This window comes from Macaca thibetana, chromosome 6, assembly GCF_024542745.1.
Source record: "Macaca thibetana thibetana isolate TM-01 chromosome 6, ASM2454274v1, whole genome shotgun sequence".
NCBI lineage: Eukaryota > Metazoa > Chordata > Mammalia > Primates > Cercopithecidae > Macaca > Macaca thibetana.
Window position 1 is genome coordinate 32236296 of NC_065583.1, and position 27246 is coordinate 32263541.

The window sequence follows — 27246 nt, forward strand, 5'->3', positions numbered from 1 at the left end:
AAAACAAGAATCAGAGTGGTCAAGTGACTTTCCCAAGGTCACCCAGCTGGTCATCAGAGGCAGGGCTCAAACCTAGCCCTATCTGGATCTGGGCTTATAACCTCTAAGTCCTATGCTGTGCCACTAATCAGTGGGTGATTACTGGTCAGGTTATTTTTCCTGCTGTGGTCTCCAGCTACCTCAGAGGGTGATAAAATTTGAGCGAGGCTAAAGTCTGTAAAACCTTAGGTGGGTTAAAATATGTAAACCCTATAGCAAAGTGGCCATGGTTATTCTGAGATTTTCCTCCTTTCCTCTTGAGCTAAGCACTGGCTCTTAAGAGTTAACTGGTTTTATCTTTATTGGAAGGAAATGTGTTAAATACAGACCCATAAAGTACCTACAGTGTTGAGACAGTAGTGAGTAGCACAGTAGGGAGACTGCCCAGGACTTGAGGTCCTTGGTCCCTCTATGAAAGTATCAAGTGTGTGTAAAAGGTTTAGCACCGAGGTGACAGAAAGAAGCCATCATCCTCTTATTTTCTCTTGGTTTTACTTAATATATAGAAGGGCAGACTAGTGGGCCTCTGAGTGCAAGATGAGGACTTCATTAGATTAATGACATATTGCCTCCTGGATTTCTAACCCATAGCTCCAAGAACCTCAGTGTCATAGAACATAGGTAAGGGACTTGATTTACTGAAAGACCCTACCTTACAACATCTTGTGGACATTAGAGCTCTGTGCTCCTGTCACTGAGTATCACCGTGAGCTTAAAATATGTCAGCTGCTCCATTTCTCTTTCCTTTTGTGTATTCAGAGCTCTGATTTTAAAACACTCAAATCTGGAAGATTCCAGTAGCTGCACTCTGTCTAAAGCAAATGAGGAATGACTGTAGAATTTGCATGTCCTCTACAGCTTTTGTTCACATGTATGCAGGCAGGGATAATGTTATTGATTGTTCAACCTGTTTGCCTTGCCCAGTGGTTGTCAGTAATGCCCAATATGAATCAAGTTGGAACAAGTGTGATCAGATTATCAGGTCTTGTCTCTCTACACTGCACCACCAATGCTTCAGCACTGCCTCCCTTTGCCTTAAGGACTGGGAGTGCGATGCTGTGAATGGGATGGAAGGGGTTATTCACATGTGCTTTCATTTCTTCTTCAGAAGGGAATCCCTCCATCCTCATTTCCACCCTTTGTAAAGTCATAAGAATGCTCTCCATTTCCCTCTTCCCTTCTACTTCTTCCCTCCCCATATCCCCTAAAATCATGCAGACAATAAAGGCTGGTCTTTTGGGTGCCCTGGAGAACGAGGGCTACTTCCTAGTCTTCTCTTGGTGTCTCCTTGTGAAAAAAGCATTTCTTCCTCAGGTGGACAAGCTGATATTTCCTTTGGAATGAAATCCTCATTCTCTTCCTAGGTCTTCTTCATTTCCCATTCCTGAAGTACAGAAAGACAAGACAAATCAATTTGTTGAATGGTCTAGTGTGACATGGATAAAAACATTTCATGGCACCTAGTTAGATGATCTCCACTGGCCAGGTTGCATTGGGTTCTAGCCCCCTCTCTCTCTTTCTGTGGCCCTGAGTAAGTCACTTCTCCATGCTGGTCTCTCTTGTCCCTTCATCCATTCTCAACATAGTTGCCTGAATGGTCTTTAAAAAATGTAATTTATATCCAAAACCCTTTGCTCAAAACCTTCCATCATGTCACAGCAAGATCCATTATGTTACAACAAGATCCATGGTTCCTCAGTGGCCTGAAAAGCTTTAGAGAAAAGGCTGGTAAATGATAGTCTGTGGGCCAAGTCTGGCCTATTGCCCGTTCTCATATAATCCATCAGCTAAGAATGATTTTCTTATTTCTAAATGTTTGAAAAAAAAAAATCAAAAGATGATGACTATCTCATGATACATGAAAATGATAAGAAATTCAAATTTCAGTGCCTATAAATAAGTTTTGTCGGGCTAGGCGCAGTGGCTCATGCCTGTAATCCCAGCACTTTGGGAGGCTGAGGTGGGCAGATCACGAGGTCAGGAGTTCGAGACCAACCTGACCAACATGGTGAAACCCTGTCTCTACTAAAAATACAAAAAAATTATTCAAGCATGGTAGTGTGCACCTGTAATCCCAGCTACACAGGAGGCTGAGGCAGGAGAATTGCTTGAACCCAGGAGGCGGAGGTTGCAGTGAGCTGAGATCGTGCCACTGCACTCCAGCCTGGGCGACAGAGCGAGACTCCATCTCAAAAAAATAAATAAATAAATAAATAAAATTTAAAAAAAATAAAAAGTTTTACTGGGACACAGCCGTTTTCATCATCATTTACACATTGTCCATGGCTATTTTCATGTGACAATGGCAGAGCTGAGAGGTTGTGGAACAGATCATATGGTTCAGAAAGCCTAAACTATTTACTCTCTGGCCCTTCACAGAAAAAGTTTGCTGACTGCTGGTCTAGATGATCTGGCCCCTCACTGGTTACTTCTCTGATCTCATCTCCTAATGCTCACCCTTTGTTCCCTTCACTGGAACCACCTGGATCTTCTTGATGTTCCTCAAACATTCCAAGCTTTTTCCCACTTCAGGGACTTGACACTTGCTCTTCTCTCTGCCTGGATCGTCATTCCCTCAGCCCCCTGCATGGGTCTCTCCCTCACACTCCATTCGGGTCTCTGCTTATGTGTCACTTTCTCGAAAGGGTCTTTGCTGTCACTGTGCTTAAGCCCCTTTGGGAGGTTCATCTTCTCTGGCATCACATTATTTATGTGTGGTATTTAAAGTATTTGTCTTCCCAACTCTATGAGACCAGGGACTTTTTTGGGTTCCCTGTTATGTAACCAGAAATTATAACAAGACTCACATATGTTAGGTCTTCAACAAATATTTGTTTAATGACTAACTGTAGGAAAGAATAAAGACTCTTCCCTCTCAGGCTCTGAAAAGCAATTCCAACCTGAGGGACGTAGAGCCGTGCTTTTTTTTTTGAGACAGGGTCTCACTTAGTGTCATCTAGAAATCCAGAAAGCTGTGAAACCGAAATATTTCTCCACTGTTTTGGTATAGACTCATTTGGTGGCAAAACTTGACCTGACCTGATATGAGGCTGTTTATAATCTTCATTCACTCCATGTGCTATAAATATTCCTGTGTCTTGCTGTAGAATTATTAACATGTTTGCTTACATGGTACCACCTGAGGACTTATTGGGGTTTTCATCATATATTAGTGTAGGTACCATATTACCTTTATAAAATCCAAAAAGTTCTGAAACATAGCTGACCCCCAAGAGTCACACAGAAGGGACTGTGGACCAGCATCCTGGAGGGAGCCATGGACTTAGAATTGGAAGACATGGGTTTACTTACTTGCTTTTGCAGTGATATCTTGCATAGCCCTGGGCAAGTCCCATAGTCCTTGATTTTCAGTTACCTCATCAATGAAATGGGACCTGTCCTGTCTCAAAACACATTGTAGGCTCAGAAACCAGATGATTAAGCTTGTTAGAAATATGTGTTAACAAAGAGTGAATAGGTTCTGAATAATATCTGAAGATTACTGCTTCTGAGGAAGGTTCGTGAATTTCATTGCATAAATGCATTGGCAATTCTCTACCTTTCTCACTAGCTGATTTTTTGGTTTTGGGTGAACTTCCATAAAAAGGGGGTTACCAGGTCTGTGATTTGATAAGCTGAACTATGGCTCTACCTTGGCTTTCTGTAGCACCCTTCCTTGGTTGGAGGCTACGATGGATGGGCTTCTCTTCCTCAGCTCAGAAACACAGTTGACAGGGAGAGATTGCTCTGGAACGCTGCTCTTGGGTTTATTTGCAGTTTCCTGTTGATGGCAATAAATAATTACATAGGTGAGATCTGGTGATGGCTACCGACACCCAGCCTGCCCTCAAAAGCATGAGGACACTTTATTATTTTTATTTTTGAGACAGAGTCTCTCTTTGTCACCCAGGCTGGAGCACAGTGGCGCGAGCTTGGCTCACTGCAACCTCTGCTTCCTGGGTTCAAGCGATTCTCATACCTCAGCCTCCCAAGTAGCTGGGATTACAGGTGTGCACCACCGGGCCTGGCTAATGTTTGTATTTTCAGTAGAGATGGGGTTTTGCCAAATTGCCCAGGCTGGTCTCAAACTCCTGGGCTCAAGCAGTTCACCCACCTTGGCCTTCCAAAGTCCTGGGATTACAGGTGTAAGCTACTGTGCCCAGCAGCATGGGAACTTTAAAATAAAAGGCACTGGCCAGGCGCGGTGGCTCATGCCTGTAATCCCAGCACTTTGGGAGGCCGAGAAAGGCGGATCATGAGGTCAGGAGATCAAGACCATCCTGGCTAACACAATGAAACCCAGTCTCTACTAAAAATATAAAGAATTAGCGGGGCGTGGTGGTGGGTGCCTGTAGTCCCAGCTACATGGGAGGCTGAGGCAGGAGAATGGCGTGAACCCGGGAGGCGGAGCTTGCAGTGAGCCGAGATCGCGCCACTGCACTCCAGCCTGGGCGACGGAGCGAGACTCCGTCTCAAAAAAAAAAAAAAAAAAAAAGGCACTGAACAGAAGATACTTGAGGACCTTCAGATAATGATAATGACAACTAAAATTACTGAACCTCACTACAAAGCATTGTGTGAATTAGCTCCTTTAGCTTCTCAACAAGCCTATGAAGTAGGTACTATTATTAGTCATTCCATTTTATAGGTGAGGAAATGGGGAAGGTCAAATTGCTGTGCAAGGTCATGTGGCTGGTGAGTGGGAGAACCAGGATTCCAATCCCATAGCCCTTTCTTTCTTCCTTTCTTTCCTTCCCTCCTTCCTTTCTTTCTTCCTTCCTTCCTTTTCTTTTGTTCTTTTCCCTCCCTCCTTCCCTCTCTCCCTCCCTTCCTCCCTCCCTCCCTTCCTTCCTTTTTTTTTTTGTGTGTGTGTGAGACAGAGTCTTGCTCTCTTTCCAAGGCTGGAGGTCCACCTCCCAGGTTCAAGCGATTCTCTTACCTCAGCCTCCTGAGTAGCTGGGACATGTGCCACCATGCCCAGTTAATTTTTGTATTTTTAGTAGAGATGGGGTTTCACCATGTTGGCCAGGATGGTTTCAAACTCCTGGCCTCAAGTGATCCGCCCATCTCAGACTCCCAAAGTGCTGGGATTATAGGCATGAGTTACCCTGCCTGGCCCCACAGTCTGACTTTTAACCTCTCTCCTGTATTCCTTCTCATTTTTGAAATTACCTTTACCCCTTACATTTTCCAGATAATTGCTTAGTATAATACCTTACTAGATGTAGTTCCTTAAGGGTGACGTCGTAACAGCTAAACCTGCAAGGAATTTAGAGAAAGCTTCTCTTTATCTCCAAAGAATGTCAAAAGGATCCAAAACTGAGGGAAAAGTGCTCTGGAATGGGAATATCAGGTCATGCTGGTGGGAGGAAGCAGCTGGGATGAATGAACCAATGCTAGCTCCTCCACCAGCCCTCTGTGACTCTGGGAAGTTTTGTCCTTGGCTGACATGTTTTTCATCTATATAATGAGATTGGAAACACCCCATGGAAAGGAAGTGTAGGGGTGTAAGACACAGCACTGGCTCAATCAGGTGTGGTGTGACCAGGAAATGTGACCTGGGACAACAATAATAATGACACATTGCCTCCTGACAAGTCATACTTATCAGACAAGTTATTTCGTCTCTTTAAGTCTCAATTTCCTCACCCGAAAGCAGGCAAAACATTTATTCATTTGACAAATATTTCTTGCACTCCCACTATTTTTCTGTAAAGGGTCAGGAATTTAATGATAAATGGATGTAGTCCAATTCTTAACAAGAATAGAATCTAGTGGAGAAGACAGACATTGGACAAGCAAGGACACAAATATATATATACACACATACACACAAATTGTGGTAAAGTGCTATGAGGAAGAATAATAGAGGGAGCTGTTGGTAATTTAGACCAACTAGGGTCAGTTTTGCTCTCCCAGGGAACATCTGACAATTTCTGGAGATACTTTGGTTGTCACTGGTCGGGGGGTGCTACTAGCAACCAGTGAGTAGAAGGTAGAGATGCTGCTTAACATTCTACTTGATATCCTTAGGTAGGACCTTAAGATCCCTAACATCCTGCTGATACACAGAATAGTCCCTTATAAGAAGGAGTTACAGGGCCAAAATGTCAGTAGTGCTGAGGTTGAGAAACCCCGCTGTAGATGAGGTCAGGGAAGTTCTCTCTGAGAGAGCCCCATTGGAGGTGAGTGAATCTTCCTCACAGAGTTACTGGGAGCATTAGAGATAACGGATACAGAGCCCTGAGAACAGGGCCTGGTACCCTGGAGATCCCAGGAGAGGGCATGTGAGACCGGTGTATTTTTTTGTAGAGACAGGGTTTTGCCATGTTGCACTGGACGGCTTTGGAGCAGGGCTCTGGAGTTAAGACTTCCTGGGTTTGGAATCCTGTCTCCCACTTCACTGAGTGACCTTGAGCAAGTCATTCGACATCTCTGAACCTTAGTTTTCTTGTCTGTCAACCCCTAAACTACCTCATAGGACTGCCATGAAGATTGTGTGAGATAATACAGGTTAAGATGCCTGTAGTAATGGATCACACATGCTTGTTATTCAACATATGGTAGCTACTATTATCATCAATAACCCCAAGGCCATTTCTAAGATCACCTTTAGGGTAAAAATTCAAATGGTGATGCTGCTGTGGAGACAAGAACAGGCCAGAAAATCACGAGAAATTGCTCCAAGAGTCCTCTTCCTAGCTGTGCCACCCATGGCATGCCCTTCACCTTTTTGGACTTCAGTTTTCTTGTCTGTAAATGGGCATAACCCCTACTTCCAAAGAGTGATCATGAAGGAGAGATCTGCAGTGTGTGGAGGGATACAGGAGTAGCTGCCCCTGGCATGGAAGGCCCTGGACTCACCCCACTCTTGGGCTTGCTGCTCATGGAGAGCCCCAGGGCCGGCCCTCCTGCCAGGGACTGCTGCAAGCGCTCCTTCACGGCCACCAGCTTCAGCTCCAGGTCAATCCGGCGCTCCTCCTTTGACCGACACTGAGCTTCCAGGGTAGCCACGGCTTCTTCCAGAGCCTTTAATTTTGCTCCTGAATCAAGATACATTGATAAGAAACAGCTGAACCTGACCTGAAGTGTCGGGGAATCTGGCAGGGCCTGATGCCTTTGTCTGCCCCTCCTGGTGGGCCTTTCCAGTCCCCAGTCTTGGTTAAGAGATGGACTCTGGGCTTGGGGTTCCAGTTCCATACTGGGGTTCCAGCTCCATAATGAGATGGGGTCTCATTATGGTCTTTATATGTCTGGTACCCATTTCACCATCTCCTGGAACTAGCACTCTGAGTTTTCATTGGGAAACCACCTTCCCCCTCTCATTCTGTCTCTCTTCTCTCTTTTTCTTTTTTTTTTTTTTGAGATGGAGTCTCACTCTGTCGCCCAGGCTGGAGTGCAGTGGGTGATCTCAGCTCACTGCAACCTCTGCCTCCTGGGGTCAAGTGATCCTCCTGCCTCAGCCTCCCGAGTAGCTGGGACTACAGGCACACCCCAGCATGCCCAGCTAATTTTTGTATATTTAGTAGAGATGGGGTTTTGCCATATTGGCCAGCCTAGTCTCAAATTGCTGACCTCAAGTAATCCACCAGCCTTGGCCTCCCAAAGTGCTGGGATTACAGGCATGAGCCACTGCACCTGCCTCCCTAGCCCCATTCTCTCTAGTTTGAGTGGGGCTGACTCTGCTTCTAGTTCAAGGGTTTGGCACATAACTTAGGTCTGCCCCATAATCACAGCTCATCTTCTGGTGACAGTGATTGGATGAAGGATGAAAGTGGGACCAATCAGAGTGAATCCAGAGGGTTTTGTGGTGGTTGCTGGGAGGAGAAGCTCTCTCTGCTTGGGTTGGCTGGGAGGGCTGGGTGAGGGCTGGCACTGTGCAGCCATTGTGGCATCACAAGGGGAGAATGAAACCAAAGGAGAGAAGGGTAGAAGCATGAGTATGAGAAATAAGCTTCCTGGTGACATCATTTCAGTCCCTGGACCCCACTACACCAGATCACTCAATTTTCCAATTACATCTTCTTTTCATTTCTCTGCCAGTTTAGCTTTGGTTTCTGTTACTTGTAAACAAGTGTCATAGCAGAGCTTTACAGACACAGAAAAATAGAGATGAAGTCTCATTATGTTGCTCAGGCTGGTGTCGAACTCCTGCACTCAAACAGTCCTCCTGCCTCAGTTTCCCAAAGTGCTAGGATTACAGGCGTGAACCATGGCACCCAGCTCACTTTTTCAATTTAATCTAACAAACCTATATTAGTACCTTTCTCATGCCAAGTGCTGTGTTGGGTCTTACCAGGTTTAAAAATCAGTTCCATTCTTTGCCCTGAGGGAGGCTGTGCTGGAGGGTTTTCCAGTAATGTTGAATTCTTTATATTCATCATTCACCATGTATTTAATGCGTGCTTACCATGTATCAGGCATTGTCCTCGGCCCTAGATGTATCAGTGAACAAAGCAGGCAAAGATCCTTGCCCTTATGGTGCTTACATTTGTGTGTCTGTGGCAAACAATAAATAATAAATATAATAAATAATCTGATATGTTACCAAGTGATAGTGCCATAGGGGAAAAAATTGAGCAGGACAAGGATAGTCAACTTGCTCCAAATCCTGGTTCTGACTCTCAGAAAATTCTTTATATGGAAACCAAACTGTCTTCCTGTGCCTTCCTTCTGTTGATTCTGGTTCTTGGCCACACAGAGCAAGTCTCCTCCTTTAAACCAGAAGTTCTTAATCTGAGGTTCATGGAGTCTTAGGCAATCTATGGATAGGCTCCAGAGGCAGCCACATGAGCTCCTGAACTTTTTTTTTGCAGCATTGTGAACTGTGGTGTTTCTTCTTAGAAAAGGGTCCATAGGTCCACCAGATTCTCATAGGGCTACATGTTTGTGGACATGTTCTATAGCAACAGGACTTCTGCTCCCTCCGGCACGTGGAGAAACCTTAGGCTTAAAGTGTGTTGAACTGCAGTTAGAACGCAAAGGAAACACAGCAGAAAATAGGGTGTGGAGAAGCCCAGAGCAGGCAGGGCCTGCTGAGGTCTCTGGTTTCAGAAGAGGATCCTGGGAAAGCATCATGTCCATTATTCCCTGCACTAGGACCAATGTCTCACATATATCTGTGAATGAATAAAGGTGGAGTTCAAAATGACATCTCTTATTTCTTTGATTCTAAGGCACACTTCTATGCTTCACATTTCTAAAATCAGATTGCTGCTTACTATATTAAATGTATACATTATTGTGATGCTTTTTCATCCCTCCAAAACAAGTTATTAAATTGATGACACTTTCTTTAATTGGGAGGAATGATGATGATAATGATGAAGAGGAGAAGAGGACGAGGAGGAGAAGGCGAAGGGGAGGAGAAGCCCACTTTTCTTGGGTTGGAAACAAGGTGACTTGTGCAAGAGACCTCCCTTTACTGTGCCCAAGGATGAGCTGGCCACCCATAGGTGCTCAGGACCACAATCACATAGGTACCTGGGCTGCTCCGAATGGCTTCTTTCAGTTCCCTCTTCTCCTGTCTCAGTGCTATCAGCTCTGTCCGAATCGTCTCTTTCTCTTTCTCCAGCTTCTCTTTTTCTACCAAGTACCTCCGGGCATCCTCCTCTGCTCGGTTCTTGCCATACTTGTATTGATTGGCACCTGCAGAGATGTGGGGAAGGGAAAGGCCCTCAGTTCTGACCTCTGGCAAAGGTACTTGGGTGGTGTCAGCTTCTCTCTCAGCCCCAAGTTCTCCATCTATAAAATGGAAATATTTAGACCAAGTCCCTTAGATATATTTAGTGTGAATCCTCTAAGGAATTAAGAAGCAAAAGGGAGGCCATAGGGCACAGGGACTAGGAGCAAGGCCTTGGAACAGACAGCCTGAGATTTGGGCATTTTTGACCTTCCTGGTTGTGTGACATTAGGCAAAAGAGACTGGTAGTGTTTTACTGTGCCTTTCCCCCTTGACCTTAGTTTCCTTATTTGTAAACAAGGATATGGATACAATTTACCTCATAGAGTTGTGGTAAGGGTTGAATGAGATGATTAATGAAAAGCACTTAGTATAGTAGGCAAATAGTAAGGGTTAGGTAATAATGATAATATTATTAAAAACAAATTTGTGATGTAGAACATACTTTGGTTTTAAAAGAACAAGTTTTATAGTCAGTTTTCAGATATCTGTAAGACAAGGAGACCGTTCCGTATAACTCAGATCTCCAGAGATTCTAGACTTTGAGCTACAGTCAGTTATCCATTTTATTACTGGGGAAGGGGTTGGGGGAGGGAGGGACCTGGTGGTCTACTGTAGGTTCAACACTATGATGGACAATAAAAACAAATAATTATGGCAAAAATGTATTATTTACTATACACTAGGCACTATATGCTGAGCCATTTACTTGCATTCCCACTTAGTCATCATGAAAGTTATTTTTTTAATTGATTTTTTTGAGACAGAGTCTTGCTCTGTCACCCAGGCTGGAGTGCAGTGGCGTGATCTCGGCTCACTGCAACCTCCACCTCTGGGGTTCAAGTGATTCTCCTGCCTCAACCTCCCAAGTAGAGTAGCTGGGACTACAGGTGCATGCCACCATGCCCAGCTAATTTTTGTATTTTTAGTAGAGATGGGGTTTCACCATGTTGGTCAGGCTGTTCTCGAACTCCTGACCTCAAGTGATCAGCCTGCCTCAGCCTCCCAAAGTGCTGGGATTACAGGAGTGAGCCACTGTGCCCAGCCCACAAAACTTATACTATAATTAGTTTTCTTCTATTGTTGAGGAAACTGAGGTACACAGCAGTTAAGTCCCACTGCTAATGGTGGCAGAGCCAAGGTTAAACCCATGTCTCCATGTCTTTCTGACTCCAGGGTCCATGCTGTGCAATACTGCTCTAGCTGGTTCAAGGCCATAGTTCAACCTCTTGGGGAAAGTTTTACTTTTGTTGTGTGTGTGTGTGTGTGTGTGTGTGTGTGCGCGCGCACGCTATACAGAACTGCACGCTGCTTTATATAAGTTGGTGCAGAATAATTCCTGTAGTTTATGATAATTGGGGGTCTTGTCTAGCCAGCTGCTGTAGGGATTGCAGTGGTCACCCAGTGACCCATGCGAAAATCAGTTCCTGACACAACTACCCTGCAGTTCAAGCGTGATCATAAATACAGCATGGAGGGCCTTCTGGCTTTCATTGTTACTGATGAGAAGTCAGCTGTTAATGTTACTGGGATTCTCTTATACATGATGGCTTGATTTTCTCTTCTGCCTTCAACATTTTTTCCTTGTCTTTGGTATAAGCATTTTTACCATGATGTATCTTTTGTAGATCTCCTTGCCTTTATCTTACTTGGATTTCACTGAGCTTCGTGGATGTATAGATTAATGTTTTTCAATAAATTTGGCAAGTTTCAGCCATTATTTGAATATTTTTTATGCTCATCTCTCTCTTCTCCTTCTAGTACTCCCTGTACACATATGTTTGTGCACTTAATGGTGTTCCACAATGCTCTGAGGCTCTGTCATTTTTCTTCATTCTTTTTTCCTCTCTGCTCTTTGGTTTGCATAATCTCTATTTTTCTATCATCAAGTTCACTGATTCTTCTACCAGGTCAAATTTACTGTTGTGCCCACTGAGTGAGTTTTTCATTTCAGTTATTGTACTTTTTGTCCTCATGATTTTTATTTGGTTCTTCATTTTATAATTTCTATCTTTCTGTTGGAGGCCTCTATCAATATATTATCAATAATATATTCCATGTGACTGTACTATGTAGTATAGTATAATATAGGATAGCTATATTTCATATAACTATAGTGTAGTTCCATGTACCTATACTGTAGTGTACAGTATAGTGTAGTGTAGTACTCAGCATAGTCTATTTCCTCCTGCAGTATGAAGCCAATTTCTCCAGAACAATGAGAAATACATTTCTTTTGTTTATAAGTTACCCAGCTTATGGAATTTTGTTATAGCAGGAGGAATGGACTATTATCAATAATATATTGATAGAGACTACCAATAATATAGGCTATTCATAATATAGACTATCTCTTAATACACTGTCATCTTCTATTCCTTTATTTCTTTAAGCATGGTTTCCTTAAGTTCTTTAAATAATTTATAATGGCTGCTTTGAAATCTTTGTTAAATTCTACATTTGGGCCCTCTCTCAGGCAGTTTCTATGGCTTGATTTTTTCCCCTCTGTATGGGTCACATTTTCCTGCTTCTTCGTTCGTCTCATAATTTTTTGTTGAAAACTGGTCATTTTAGAGAATATATTATAGTATCTTTTGATATGCATCCCCCCAACTGGGTTGTTGGGTTACTTTCTTATTTGTTTAGTGACTTGTCTGAACTATTTTAGTGTAGTCTACTTCCTCTTGAAGTATGAAGGCACTGATGTTGCTCCTCAGAGGCCATAGCCTTGGCATGTGTACAGTCACTCTGGGGTGACAGCATATTAGCAGGGATTTCTGACTCTTTCCCTAATCTCCTGTTAAGCAGTCTGCCTCTGTTGCTATTACACCCAGCTGTTAGGCTCTACTAATTGTCAGGTGTTTGCTCTATTGATTTTGACAATGCATAAATTACTCCACAGTCTGATCCAATTAAATTCAGCCCCTTTATAGGATAGTTGTGGAGGCTCATCTTTGAGATTTATTCTAACCCTAGCAGGGCTCTTTTTATTTAAAACAATTTCTTAAAAAAAAATTTTTTTTTTTCTTTTTTTGCGACAGGGTCTCACTCTGTCACTCAGGCTGGAGTGCAGTGGCACGATCACAGCTCACTGCAACCTCTGCCTCTTGGGTTCAAGTGATTCTTGGGCTTCAGCCTCCCGAGTAGCTGGAATTACAGGTGCCCGCCACCATGCCTGGCTAATTTTTGTATTTTTAGTAAAGACAGGGTTTTGCCATGTTGGCTAGGCTGGTCTTTAACTCCTGGCCTCAAGTGATCCACCTGCCTCAGCCTCCCAAAGTGTTGGGATGACAGGGGTGAGCCATCACACCCAGCTGAGGGCATTTTTAGCTGTCTCTTTCTGTGGTTCTCTCTGATAAACTAGCCTGTAGTTTAGTTTATTGTTCTCATAACCACCAAATCTCCATTGTTTTTGAGAGCACCCTTTGGTTTACACTTTCCCACACTGTTCCAACTAAAGTCAGTTCTTTTGAGGAAGAGCTTTGGAGTTCTCTGTTCTTATGGCCTGCCCTTCCCCACTGGGCAAAATCTCTGAGTCACTGCTCTGGATCCAGGGGTGGCAACAATGGCCTGTGCTGTTGTTTGAATGTTCGTCCCCTCCAACACTCATGTTGAAATTTAATTGCAATTGTAACAGTATGAAAAGATAGGACTTTGAGAGGTGATTTAGGCCATGAGGGCTTTGCCTTCATGGGTGGGATTAATGCCGTTAAAAAAGGGCAAATTCAACCCCCTTTTGCCTCTTTGCCCTTCTGTTTTCTTCCATGTGATGATGCAGCAAGAAGGCCCTTGCTAGAGGTCAACAGCTTGATCTTGGATTTTTCCAGCCTCTAGACCAGGAGCTAATAATTTCTGTTCATTATAAATTACCCAGTCTCTGGTATTCTGTTATAGCAGCACAAAACAACTTAAGAGCCTGTTTCTCTTGGAGTGACATTCCTGTTATGAGCAGGGTGCTGGGTGGGGGCAGTAACCTCCGGTCTACTCTGCTTGTCTTTCCCAGCATGCAACCTCTGCCCTACAAGTGAGCTGGGATGAGGGCAATCAGGGCCCCAGTATTCTTGGCTTACCCTACCTGGGGCAAAGCCTTTGCTCTATCATCTGGGTAGAGGAAGGGCGCTTCCTCCCTCTTGGCTGCAATCACCTGGAATTTAGCCTCTGCAGCATGGAGCTGGGTATGACAAAAAATACTGGCAGCCTGCCCTTCCAGGGGAGATACTGTAGCCCTTCACTGGCAGCTGGGGAAAGAAGGAGCCCTGTTTTCTTGTCCAGATGTGCCTGGAGTGAAGATTCTTTCAAACTGAGTTGGGGAATAAAGGGGTAGGTTGTGCCTCAAATGCCACAAACTCTCACTGTTCTTACTAAGATTTAGCAAATTTTCTAGAATAAATGTTTCTTCATTTGCCCTCAGGAAAATTTCCAGACTTTAAATAATTGTTTGTTTTAATAAATTTCACCAGCTACAGCTGTTTTGCTAGGGAGTGGGTCCATGCAGCTTCTCACACCACCATTTTTCTCAGCAATCTACTTGGCCTCCATGATTCTTGCTTCCTAATATTCATGCCCTTTTACAGTCCCCTCCCACACTAAACAGTGCTGACCTGTGTAACCATTAGGATATTGCAGAATGACAGAGTGTAACTTCTAACCATAGGTCATAAAAGACCTTGCAGCATCAGCCTTGCTGTTCCTTCTTGGGTTGCTTGCTCTGGGGGAAGCCAGCTGTCACATCACAAGGACAAGCAACTCTATGAAGAGATCCCCATGGCAAAGAACTGAGGCCTCCTTCCAACACCCAGCACAAACTTGCCAGGCATGCAGTGAGTCATCTTAGAAGTGGATCCTTTAGCCTGTCAAGACTTTGGATGACTTCAGATGACCAGCCAACATCTTGAGATCTCATGAGAGACCCCAAGCCAGAACTACCTATCCAAACCATTTAGGATTCCTGATCCACAGAAACCATGTGACATGACACATGTTCCTGCTTATTGTTTAGAGGAGCTAAATTTTGGGTAATTTCTTATGTAGCAATAGGCAATTAATACATGATTGTGGGCAAAATCCTTTGGCTATAGACTAGATGTTTACATACCCCAAAATTCATACGTTGAAACCTAATCGCCTATGTGATGGCACTTGGAGGTGGGGCCTTTGGTAGGTGATTAGGTCACCAGGGTGGAGCCCTCATGGGTGGGATTAGTGCCCTTGGGAAAGAGACCCCAGGGAGCAAAAAGATGGTCATCACCAGGAAACAGGCCCTCACCAGACACCAGATTGGCTGCCACCTTGATCTCAGACTTCCCAGCCTCCAGAACAATGAGAAATAAATTTCTGTTATTTATAAGTTACCTAGCTTATGGGATTTTGTTATAGCAGGAGAAATGGATTAAGATATCTTCTCTTTTATTTTCTTCAGTTTCTTCATCTAAAAAACAACCTTGTTGGAATTCATTAGCAGTCTTCCACCGTGGTTTCCCACTGCCCTTCAAGGAACCTTATGACCCCACGGTGATGGCTAACAGGAAAAGTGGAGGCCAAGTGGGCCTCAACCAGAGTAGCTCCACTTTTATTTTCTTTTATAAACTTGGCTTTCATGTAAGATTTGATCTGAAGAAAGGGTCTACTTTTTTGTGTGTGTCTGTTAGTTTTTTGTTGTTGTCATTGACATTCGGTGATTTCTTTAATCTTACATGCTTTTTTTCAGTTTAGATTTCCATTTTAAAATGGGCATTTCACAAGGCCCTGCATTTCCAGTATCTCTGAGAGTAGAGTGCAAAGTTACACAACAACCTTCTGATTGTTCCGAGAGGAAACTCAGGCCCAGAGAGGGGAAAGGACTTTTCCCAGAGGTACACAGTAATTCAGTAGTCAAGGGAGGAATGAGGAATGGAATACAGACTTCCTGACCCTCAGAAGGGATGATCTATACAAATGAAATGGAGCCATAATATAGAAAAGTATTTTTAAAAATAGGTATTAAAATATAAAAGTAAGTTACAAAAAGCACAGAACAGAACTTGACTCTGTTGAGATGCAGGGGGAATAAATGTAAAGGAACAAAGAAAAAACTTTTGGAACATGCTGTCCCACAGGAAGCTGGCTTCTTCATAAAGAGAAATCACACAGGAGCACAGATTACTGTTGGAAGTAAAACAGAATTTACAACAGAGTTGCCTGGCATACTTAGTCATTATTGTGCAGTGTGGCAATCAGGCAATTCACTGAGCTCCTGTGGGGTGCTAGGCAGAGCTAGGCAGGACACCAAGGTGAGCTGTGGCTTTCACAGCAGCTGGCTCCAGGGTATTCGGATGGGTTCATTTCTCCACTTACTACCCCAGATCAGAAATCACAAATTGTTAGCCTCTGAAACAGATACAGCTTGTCAACAGTCTCTCTCTCTCTCTCTCTCTCTATTTGGCCTCATTCAGTGCTGAATTAAAAAAAAATAGTTGCTGATATTAAAAAATAAGTAGATTTCACCTAAAGTCTAGATTTCTGGTCTCTTTTAATTTTAATTTTCTTGCATCTCACTTTGCTCATTTATTTACCCACCAGAGGAACTGATTTTGAGATCCCTCCTATAGACTGCTTCCTTCCCTTCCTCCCTAGTCAGCAGGGGAGGCCCACACACAACTCACTGGAGGCATGGCGTTTGACTTTGACCTGCGGGTCCACGCGATGGGACTTCTCACTGCAGGAGGAGGCGTGACGCTTCACCTGGGCCCCTGTGGGGCGCTCGGGCTCCTCGTCCTGGTGGGAGATGGAGGAAGACAGTCAAGTTCAGGCAGGCGCAGACTCATCAATGCAGGCTGTACTACGGTCTTTGCTCACCATGGGGTCTTCTTGCTCTGAGATTTTGGTCTTACATTTTTAGACTTGCATAGCACTCAAAAATCATAAAGCACTTTTGCTAGCAGTGTATCATTTGAACCTCATACTTTTCTGCTGGGGGCAGCAGAAGGCAACCCTAAACTGTAGTACCTGCTGAGACGAAAATTAGAAAATCTCAAAAGACTGTGGGTGGCTATATTTGATTTATCATAGATATGTTTGTCTTTAGAACATTTGGGAGTATCCTGATTTTCTGAATTGCCTCAAAAAGAAAAGAGTCTTCCCTCAAGAAGAAAAGTCCTGGATGAGATGAGCCAGTGATAGAAGTGACATAACTTAATAGATTAACTATACATTTGTGCATGAAGAATATTAAGAATACTAAAAATCCAGTGAAAGCTTAGGAAACCATGAGTTAAATATGATAATAATGTAATATAATAATGATGTTGTCAACAACAGTACTATTTACTCCTCTGTATAAGAACTTCCAATGTCTAGGGACTGTGCTAATTTCCTCTTTTGAGTGCAGTGGTGTGATCATGGCTCACTGCAGCCTCAACCTCCTGGACTCAAGCGATCTTCCCACCTCAGCCTCCTGAGTAGCTGGGACAACAGGTGCACACCACCATGCCCGGCTAAGTTTTGTAGAGACAGGGTTTTGCCATGTTGGCCAGGCTGGTCTCAAACTCCTGGCCTTAAGTGATCCACCTACCTCAGCTTCCCTAAGTGCTAGGATTACAGGTATGAGCCACTACTGTGCCCAGCCTAAACGTTTTTTTTTTTTTTTTTTTTTTTTTTTTTTTTTTTTTGAGACAGAATCTCGCTCTGTTGCCCAGGCTGGAGTTCAGTGGCATGATCTTGGCTCACTGCAACCTCCACCTCCTGGGTTCAAGCGATCCTCCTGCCTCAGCCTCCCAAGAAGCTGGGACCGCAGGTATGTGCCACTATGTCTGGCCAATTTTTGTAGTTTTTAAGTAGAGACGAGGTTTTGCCATGTTGGTCAGGCTGGACTCGAGCTCCTGGCCTCAAGTGATTCACCCACCTCAGCCTCCCAAAGTACCAGGATTATAGGCATGAGCCATGGCACCCAGACCTTGCCTAAACTTTCTTACATAAAGTATTATTTAATTCTTGCAGCCATCCAAGAAGGTAGGTTTTATCATATCCTTTTGGAGTCAGGAAGCGAAGAGCAGCAGCCCTGAGTCTGACTCCAACTTCACATCCTTAAGTGCTAAGCTATCTTGCCACTAAACTCTGCAACTGAGAGAAACCTCAAGCGGCATCCACAGGTTTATCTGAGTCTAAAGAAAGATCATATGAACAGAAGGATGACTGGAGAACTTTCCAGAAAAGGGAGTCCTAGAGGTGAAAACTCAGTGTGTCATCCAGCACCGTCCAAGGCAGAGGTTCTGTCTGCAGACACAGCTTAATTGCCTCTCTCTCCGCTAATGGTGAGGCCTGACCCACCCACCAGCATCTGGTTGGAATGTGGCTCTCCTCTTGCTTTCTGAGGGAGGAGACAGCACAGGGCATGCTGCCAGGAGCATTCCAGGTCATGTGATGGCTACTCAGGCCTCACTGTAAATTAGTAAGTTGGTATCTCCCTGGCTTAGCAAGCAAAACATGGAGACTGGCCTGGGAGCTGAAGCTCCCAGATCACGAAGTCACTAGGTGAAGGCTTGCAGGTTGGCCCCAGAGTCAGCACCTGCCCCAGACACCACAGAATCAGGAGGATAAGTTCACACAGCGGTAAACAGGACCCAGCATCTTGCTCAAACTGGAGACGATGCCTCACCTTTTGGTAGTGCTTGGCAGTTTACAGAGCCCTTTCTTCCTCCCAACCTGGGTCTCTTTCCACTGCACCACCCAGCCTCCTGTGCCAGGGATTCCTCATCCTGAGCCATGCTCTATGATAAGAAGGGGCTCCCCTTCTAGCTACTGCTGCTTAAATGAAAATGATCTCTCTGAGGAGAAGGTAAAGAGAGCAGAAAGAGGGAGAGCTAATAAGTGGCCTTTGTCACATTCCTGGGCAGCCCCAAGGGACTGTACCTGCATCTTTTCATAAGGAACATCATCATAAACTCGGGGCTCAGGCCACTGATTCTGGCAGGATCTTGCATATCTAGAAAATAAAAGGTACAACGACAATGACAATGACAATGACAATGATGCTTTTTGACTTACAGTGTTTTCCTGTCTGCCACTCTCATTGATTCTGGCAGAAACTCTTAAGGCAGGTCAGAAGATTAGTAAAAGCAAGATGGCAGGAAGCACTGTGTCATGGGCTGTGTTAGGGTGTCACAGACAGGACCAATGTGATTCTCATAACAACCTGCAAGGCAGGTAATTCATCACCACCATTCTATGAGTCAGAAAACAGAGATCTGAGATGGCAAGCAACCAGTGCAAGCTTCCACTGCTGGTGGTGACCAAGCTGGGACTCGAACCTGGCTCTTCTAGTACCTGAATGCCATATACTAGCCATGTGCCCATGATCAAGTGTGTGAAAGCTTAAAGTCCCGTGGCATGAGGGCAGAACCCAGGCCACTACTTCAAGGCTTCTCTACTTTTGCTCCTTCCATCCACAGCTTGCCTCTGACCCTGGGCTACCTCCTTCAGCCAGCTCCCCACTCTTTGCTGTAAGAGGAAGACACCCATTCCAACTTCCCAAGGAAGCAGAGCTTTCCTTAGCTCCTCCCTTCCCTCCCAGTGCCCAGGGCTGTACTCAGCCTCTGAGAGGGATGGAGACAGGAAAGGTCCTGGGCAGGTGCGGCCGGTGCAGCTGACACTTACAGGAAGGAGTTGCGCCCAGCACTGACGATGCTGGTTAAGGTCTCCACATCCACGTAGTCATAGTGCAGCGCCTCTGGAGTGACTCTGGAGCCCATCTCCACCAGCAGCAGCCCGAGCCAGCGACCCATGTCCTCTGAACAGCTTGCCTGAAGGACAGGAGGCAAAGGTAGAGTTCATTTTCCTACTGTCAGAGCTTCTGGAGACCTATTGACTTCAGCCAAACCCAGAAATATTTGTAAGTACTGACTATGTACCCGATACTCAGGGGTCAAAGAGGAATAAGATTACAGCACACATCCAGAAATCCAAGAGGCTCCCTTCTTCCATCTATTCAGGTTTCCATTCAAATGTCACCTCCTCAGAGAGGCCCTCCCTGATGACCTCTCTAAGACAGAGGCCTCCCTACCCTCACTTTCCATTCTCAGAGCCTTCCCCAACCATTAGGATATAAAACCAACATTTGGGTGTTCTCTGAATTTTTAAAAACTATTTATTTTTTATTAGAAGAGGTCATTTCTCATATAACTCAATCAAAATTTTTTCTTGTGTTATAATTGCCAAATAATTACAATACTGTATATAGGAAAATCTCCAAGAAGTTGCCAGTCAACTAAACGTGGACTTACGTTAACTCTCATTTAAAGAGCATCTTATAAAATTAAATTAGCACACAAATACTAAACTTGAATAAATAAAGCACATTTTTTGCTCATGTATAAGAGAAATAAGAGACCTATCTCAAACTACCAAAAATAAAAGTGAGTTACAGAGAAGATATTCTTTGAAATTTAAGAACTGAGAGAGGCAGTGGGTCTTGGGCAGAAAACAAGACCAAGAGGTCAGGTTGTAGGACAAGACCAAGAGACCACTGGTGGACCCCTGGATAAAGCACATGGCTGCCTTGGCCTCAGTTTCCTATCTGTAATGGGAGAAATTAGTTTTCTGTTTTCCTCTAGTGTTAACATTTAAAATTCTAAATTGCCAAAGGGTTGCCCTGTGGAAGAGAGTCCACGTATTCTGCGTGACCTCAGAAAGGAGGCTACTGCCTGTGAGTAAGGACAGTGAATCGGTGAAATGAAATCATACTTCATTCACTCATTTGTTCAACAAATATTTCTAGAGCCCATAGTATTCTAGTGCAGGACATCCTGGTGAGTTCTGGAAAAACAAAAGTATGCAGAATAGGCCTAGTTATTGCCTTCCTGGAGCTCAAAGGTTTCAACTCAGTATGGGGAAAATCTGTCTAAAATTTGAATTGCTCAATGGGAGGGGCATGGACGTTCTCCTCCACCAGAGGAGGGTACTGGTGAAAGGTCTTAGAGGGGATTCCAGAATCTGAATGGGTTAGACTAGACTAGATGCCTTTCAGGCTTGGGATTTTAAGGTAAGGGAGAAAAAACAAACCTTGGTTCTGGTGCTGCCAGATTTAGTGAATAAAAATACAGAATGTTTTGTTTAATTTGAATGTCAGATGAACAATAATAGTTTAGTATCGATAGAGCTCCAATCTTGCGTGGCACATACCTATATTTTTATGAAAACGTTCCGGGTAATGTTCATGGCTTACCTGAAATTCAAATTAAGTGGGTGTCCTGTATGTTGTCTTATAATCCTACTTGGGTCACCTGACAGGAGTGGGGCTTGTTTTCCTTCCCCTTCAGTCCCCATGGTGTCAGCAGCAAGGGCTCCCCCAAACAAAAACACAACACTCAGACCAGAGTCCCCAGACCAAGCACCACCCGCATCCCACCCTCTCCTCTCACCTCCAAGATGGCCACCTCCTGCCGGTTGCGCAGGATCCTGAAGGCAAACGGGTGTCGGGGCCCAAAGCCCGGGGCCACCTCACAGCCTTGCAGGACGATGGCGTTTATGTGGGTTCGCAGGTCCGTGTGGTCCTTGTGGAAATACAGAGTGTTGCACTTCAGGCGGCACCAGCGTTCCTTCCAGCCCTGGTTCACCAGCACGTTCAGGTAGCCTGGAGGAGACAGTGGTGTGAGGTTCCCACAGCCTGCCCCGGGACAGCATGGGGACGCAAGGCGGCTCCTTGTGTCTGCTGGAAAGAAGACCTCAGGGTCCTGGTTAGCTTTCTCTCCCCTGTGACCTCAGGGTGACCTTGGGCATGCTTTTCTGAGTTTATTTCTTACCTGTGAAACAAGGACTGATAATGGCATTCGTACATGTCTGCACAGCCTTTGGGCCACACCAAGCTTGATGAAAAGGGCAGCAACTACTGCGTATGATATAAAAAACACAACTCTTTTGCCTTTTCTCCCCAAATCAAAACTGTTACTGAAAGATGGAAAATAATGGATGATGCTGACACCCAGTGGCAGCGTGTGGGAACAAAAATGTCTCGCCTACATAATCCTAAAATTGACCAAGGCACAGCTGCTATGTAGCTAATGACCCACAGGTTTAGAATTCCCTCTTAATGTTTTAGATTTAAATTTGTTTATTTTTACCATGATGCACTCTGATTCACTGATTACAAAATATTTCTTTGTAACCATATATTTATTTATGTATTTATTTTTTGAGACTGGGTCTCCCTCTGTCACCCAAGCTGGAGTATGGTGTCTCTATCATGGCTCAAGTGATCCTCCCACCTCAGCCTCCCAAGTAGCTGGGATTACAGGCATACACCACCATGCTTGGCTAATTTTTGTATTTTTGGTATAGACAGGGTTTCACCATGTTACCCAGGCTGGACTCAAACTCCAGGGCTCAAGCGATCCTCCCGCCTTGGCCTCCCAAAGTGCTGGGATTACAGAGGTGAGCCACTGCGCCTGGTCTTGCCATGTACTTTTATAATATTTTTTTCAGGGTTAGAATATTACTGCATATCCAAAATATATGATTTTTAAAAATTGGATTCCAGTACATGGAACACTACATTTACATGAGCAGAATAATGTTTTCCCCTTCAAATCACTTTTAATTCACATTGAATGCATTTATAATAAAAAGTACCTAAATATGTTTCTCCAATAAATTTCCCTATAATATGGGTTGTTACTTATACACCTGGCACGCTCTATGCTGGGAAATGAGATACCCCGTCTTGTTATCGTGGAGGAAACTGAGAAACTGAGGCCCAGAGATGGGCAGTGATTTGGACTAAGGTCACAGGGAGCATAGAAATACAGTGGTCAGCTGGCTTTTCCTTTGGTTGAGTGTCAGGGCCTCTGGAAAGAGAAGTGATGGGAAAGCCTAGAGTGTTAATGGAGTGGGGCTTAGCCTCCCAGTAGGCTGGGATTCCCTCCCCTGCCCTGGGGGTGAGGTGGATGCGGCATGAGGTCTCCTGGCCTCAGCCCCAGAAGCCCGTGCCCACAGGACCTGAGCACCCTTCATCCCCGTGCCCTGGACCCACCACAGCAGGGAACCTCCTCCTCGGTGGAGGACGTCTGCAGGTCATCGGCCAATGGCTTCTTCTTGGAAAAGCTGATGATACGGGTGATCTTGCGGCCCGCGGCCCTGCTCATTGAGCCCTTCAGTTCTGCCAGGCTGCTCTTCTTCCCTTTGCCTGTTGGGGAAATGGGTCAGGGGAGTGGAGGGAGCCCTGAGTCTCACCCATCCTTAGTCTTCCCTGTGGCCTTTTCAGCCTGCACACAGGATGGGCCTGCAGCTCCAGGGATGGCAGGCCAGGTCACCTTACCCAGGTCTCCAGAATGATCAGAACCTACTCTGCCGCTGTGTGCCCATGGGCAGGGCCCTGCCCAGTTCCAGCATTCCCCAGCCTGAGCCCCCAGAGGCTCCTACCGTGATCACAGGTCTCCCGGCGGCCAAGGGTAGAACAGTTGTCGCCCATGCCAACGCTGTCAGAATCTGAGGTCTGCTTCTCTTGGGACAGCCTCTGAGGAGGGACACAGACAGTCCCCCATCAGAGGGCACATTCGGAGGTACCCAAATTTCCCTTTATTGGTTCGATCTCCCTCCAACTCCCCCAGCACATGATAATTAGTTAACAAATGTTTGTCAGCAACTATCCTGTGCCTGATACCATACCAGGTATTGGAAAGACAACCATGACTTAGATATGGTTATGTCTTTGGGCAATTCACAGTCCATTTGGGGAGGGAGGCAATTAATTATAACACTTTGAAATGAATGTCTTAGGAATTTGGACTGTATTTGGCAGGTGACAGGGAGCTGGGAAAGTATTTAAGTGGAACACTAATGTAATCCAAATTGGTTTAGGAAGTTACTTCCAGTGGCATTGTGGGGATAGAAAAGAGGGGACAAGACTGGAAGCAAAAGAGCCACTTAAGAGAGTGTCATCCTGGTCATGATGAGACTCAACAAGAGCATGAACCGAGATGACAGTGAGGATGGAGAAAAAGAGATGAGCTGGCAGACATTTTCAAAACAGTCATGGTGGGACCTGGTGACCAGCAGGAGTCCATTATGATCCTAACTTGGAGGAGAGGATGGGAAGGGGACACACACCCACACACGCACACACAACATGTCAACAATTTCACTGCCAGCCCAAATTAGTTTTACTCGTGACACCAACTCTAGACCATTCATCGATTCATTCATACAAGGTCCATTAAGTGTCTACTAGGTACCATGGGATGTAGAGTGGAAGTAATGATGACTCTCTTACCACTTATTAGCTATGGGAATGTGGGAAAGTGCTTCTGTCTCTCCAAGGCTGGGTTTTCTCACTTGAATTCCACCCACTTCAGAGGGCTGCTGTGAGGGAGCCAGCCCAAGTGAAGGCCCACGGACTGTATCATTTCTAACACCTGTGTGGTGTGCTGCCATCTTTCTTCAAGGAGCCAAACTGCGCCAGCCACACTTGGGCCAGGATTAAATGACATCCACCCACTTAAGAAGGTGGAATTACAGAGCTCTGAGGCCCCAAAGCCTTTCCTGCCAAGATCCTCTCAAACCAGGCTCAGGGCTGCTTCACCATAAGCAACGGGGGACGGAGAGGACAGGCGATCATGGGCACCTCTCAATGTCCAAAGGGCTGGAAACATGACAGCTGTCAGAAAGGGGACAGGACTGTCGAGTATGAAGAATCACCTCTTCAAATGGTGAAACAGAAGCTATGGCTCCATGTGTTCGGCAATGGTGTACAGATGGTACATTTTTCATTAAGATAGAGCAAATACAAAGAGGTACCGTGAGCACTTTGGAATGAACTCGATGGTGACGCTGCAATCACATGATTCCGTGGAGAAGAGACCTACCAATATCACGTCCTCACCCTCACTCTCCACCCAAAATACCACCCCCAACATCCTAGTTACCCTCCCTGTGGACGCTCAGCCACAGGAAATCTCAACTCTACCAGCTTGCCTCTTCTTCCTCTCTACACATCCTTCAAACTGCACCACAGCATGCGCTGGCAAGTGTGTGCACACACACACTCACACACTGACACCGTCAACGCTGCTTTCCCTCCGGCCTCACGCATGGCAAAGGCTAAGTGAGGATAGGGTTGAGCTTCTCCTCCTGCATCTACCTGGGCACATCTTCCACTCCTGGTGACTCTGCCTGATCCCATACCTTTGCTTCTGTTTCCTCCCCTTGGCCCACCTTTGCCTCAGTGAAATCTTGCCTACGCCTTAAGGCTCAACATAGGTGTCCATTTCCCTCACCGTTCTCGTCCTTCCAGCCAGTGTGGGCCCCTGTTCCACTCACTGTAGCTTTCTGCGATACTCTAACAGGCTGGTGGGCTCTCCTTTCTCTCTGAGCTTAGCCATACTGGCCGTTTTCAGTTCCATGCTTCTTCCTGCTCCTGCAACTTTTCCCTCTGCTTAGAGTGCCTTTTCCCTCCTCTTCCCTGCTAATTTTTCATCTTCATTTGAAATATCACTTCCTCAGAGAAGCCTTCTTGGGGCGCTGAGGCAGAGACAGGGCCCCAGGGTACCTGGTACTTTTCCCTCCTAGCATTTACACAGCTTGGCATTTATAAGTCCGTGTGACTGTTTGATTCACGTCTACTTCCTACTGGGCTGGAAGTGCTGTGAGGGCAGGGCTTGCACCTGTTTGTGTTTGGACTGCATTTCAATGGCTAGCACAGTTCCTGGGGTGCCCTGGGTACTCACCGAGTACCTGTCAAGCAGGTGCCCAGGATCCTGACCTTGAGAGGAGGGGCAACATGGTCATCAAGAACTAGACCATCTGGGTTCAAATCCTGGCTATGGTTCTTATTTACTATGTGACCTTGGGCAAATCTCTGTCTTAGCTTTCTCCTCTGAAAATGTACCCACCCAAAGAGTTCTTATGAAAATCACCTCAGTTAATACACATAAAGCGTTTAGTACACTGCAGGGCATGCAGTCACAGTCTATAAATACAAGCCTTGATTACATCATGCAAGGCCCGTGTCTGTGGGTCTTAACCCTTCCCCTCGACTGGAATGTCCTTAAGGGGAGGACTTGGGTCCAAGGCCCTTTGTTACCCACAGTACCTGGCAATGTGTAGGTACTGGGACATATTTGCCAACAGCCTGACCAACTCTAATGCCTGCTTCTCTCATGTTCCAGACAGGCACCCTCCTTCTCTTTCTTCTTTCTCTCTCTCTTTTCTTTCTTTTTTTCTGAGACAGGGTCTCACTCTGTTGCCCAGGCTGGAGTGCAGTGGCGCAATCATGGCTCACTGCAGCCTCCACCTGCCAGGCTCAAGCAATTCTCCTAGCTTAGCCTCCTGAGTAGTGGGGACTACAGGCATGTGCCACCACACCACTACAGGCATGTGCCACCACACCAAAAATTGTAAGTTTTGTAATTTTTGTGTTTTAGAGATGAGGTCTCACTATGTTGTCCAGGCTGGTCTTGAACTCCTGGGCTCAAGTGATGTGCCCGCCTTGGCCTCCCAAAGTGCTGGGATTATATACCCTCCTTTTCTAGTTGACAAATTTCAACTTATTTTTCATGGCACGATTGCAACGTGACCTCCTCCCGTCCTGGCAGGTGCGTCACTCCCTCCTCTGGTTTGTGTTGCACTTTGGGCACAGGCACTCGTTTGTTCATGCATTCATGAATTCAGGAGACATTTATTAAGCACCTACTGTTGTGCCAGCTCTGTGCTGGTCACCTACAGTTTGGCAGTTGCCCGGCTTTTCCCCCAGCCAGTGAGTTCCCCTGGGGTTGAGCCTGTGTTGAGTGGCCACTGCCTGGCCCGGGGAAGACCTAGTGGAGACAGATATACCTTGTCCGGGTCCAACTTGCACAGGAGGACTGGGGATCTGGGCACCTCCACTCCCTCAGCTCCCCCAACTGGCTTGCTCACTTCTCGGATGACCTGTGAAGAGGACACACGGCTGTGAACGGGTGGGCAGGGAAGCTGTCGATGCAAAGGAAGAATGGGGTCTGTGTGGTGAATGCTGTAGAACAGAGGGTCAGGGCCACTGTGGGGAAGAGATGGGCTGACATAGCCACCTGCACATGCGTGGGGCACACTGGGGTTTGTAAAGTGTTTCTCCCATATCTGTCCCCTGGGTTGAAAAGATACAAGGATGGGGACCAAGAGGCTTATTGCTAATTAGTTGTGTGGTCTTGGAAGAGCCACTTCCCTGCTCTGGGTCTCAGTGTCCACATCTGCAACATGGGAATGATACTAGTCCTCTGCTTTCCTCCTTGGGTTGCCTGAGGACAGTGGGACCACAGATGTGAAGAGTGATGGGAACCATAAAGCCTCACAAGCGTGAGGGACCTGCTTCTGTGACCATGTGCACCTTTACAGCAACCTGTAGGGCAGCTGGAGTTATCACCTCTATCTCCTAAAGGCATCCACTCACTTGCCAAGGCCACGCAGCAATAAGCATGAGATCAGGAAATAATCACAGCCACCATTTGTTGCTCACCTATCTGGTGGCTTTCTGTGGATTATCCCATTTTATCCCTCAGCAGCCTTGTGACCCCTGAGTTACAGCTTAA

At 45.5% G+C, this 27246-nt stretch overlaps 1 protein-coding gene across 2 annotated transcripts in view; it reads right to left on the minus strand.

Annotated features, from left to right (window-relative positions):
• Positions 1-322: 322 nt before the first annotated feature.
• Positions 323-27246, minus strand: part of AFAP1L1 (actin filament associated protein 1 like 1) — a 66535-nt gene continuing 39611 nt past the window's right edge. For both annotated transcript variants that reach the window (XM_050794000.1, XM_050794001.1), the window contains exons 9-19: positions 26519-26611; positions 23111-23204; positions 22722-22874; positions 21115-21326; positions 19352-19497; positions 18608-18680; positions 16363-16474; positions 9523-9687; positions 6904-7082; positions 3692-3820; positions 323-1423 (exon numbers count right to left, since the gene is read on the minus strand). In XM_050794000.1, coding sequence (XP_050649957.1) covers positions 1400-1423; positions 3692-3820; positions 6904-7082; positions 9523-9687; positions 16363-16474; positions 18608-18680; positions 19352-19497; positions 21115-21326; positions 22722-22874; positions 23111-23204; positions 26519-26611 — 1380 coding nt within the window. In that variant the 3' untranslated portion in view covers positions 323-1399. The remainder of the gene's footprint in view (positions 1424-3691; positions 3821-6903; positions 7083-9522; positions 9688-16362; positions 16475-18607; positions 18681-19351; positions 19498-21114; positions 21327-22721; positions 22875-23110; positions 23205-26518; positions 26612-27246) is intronic.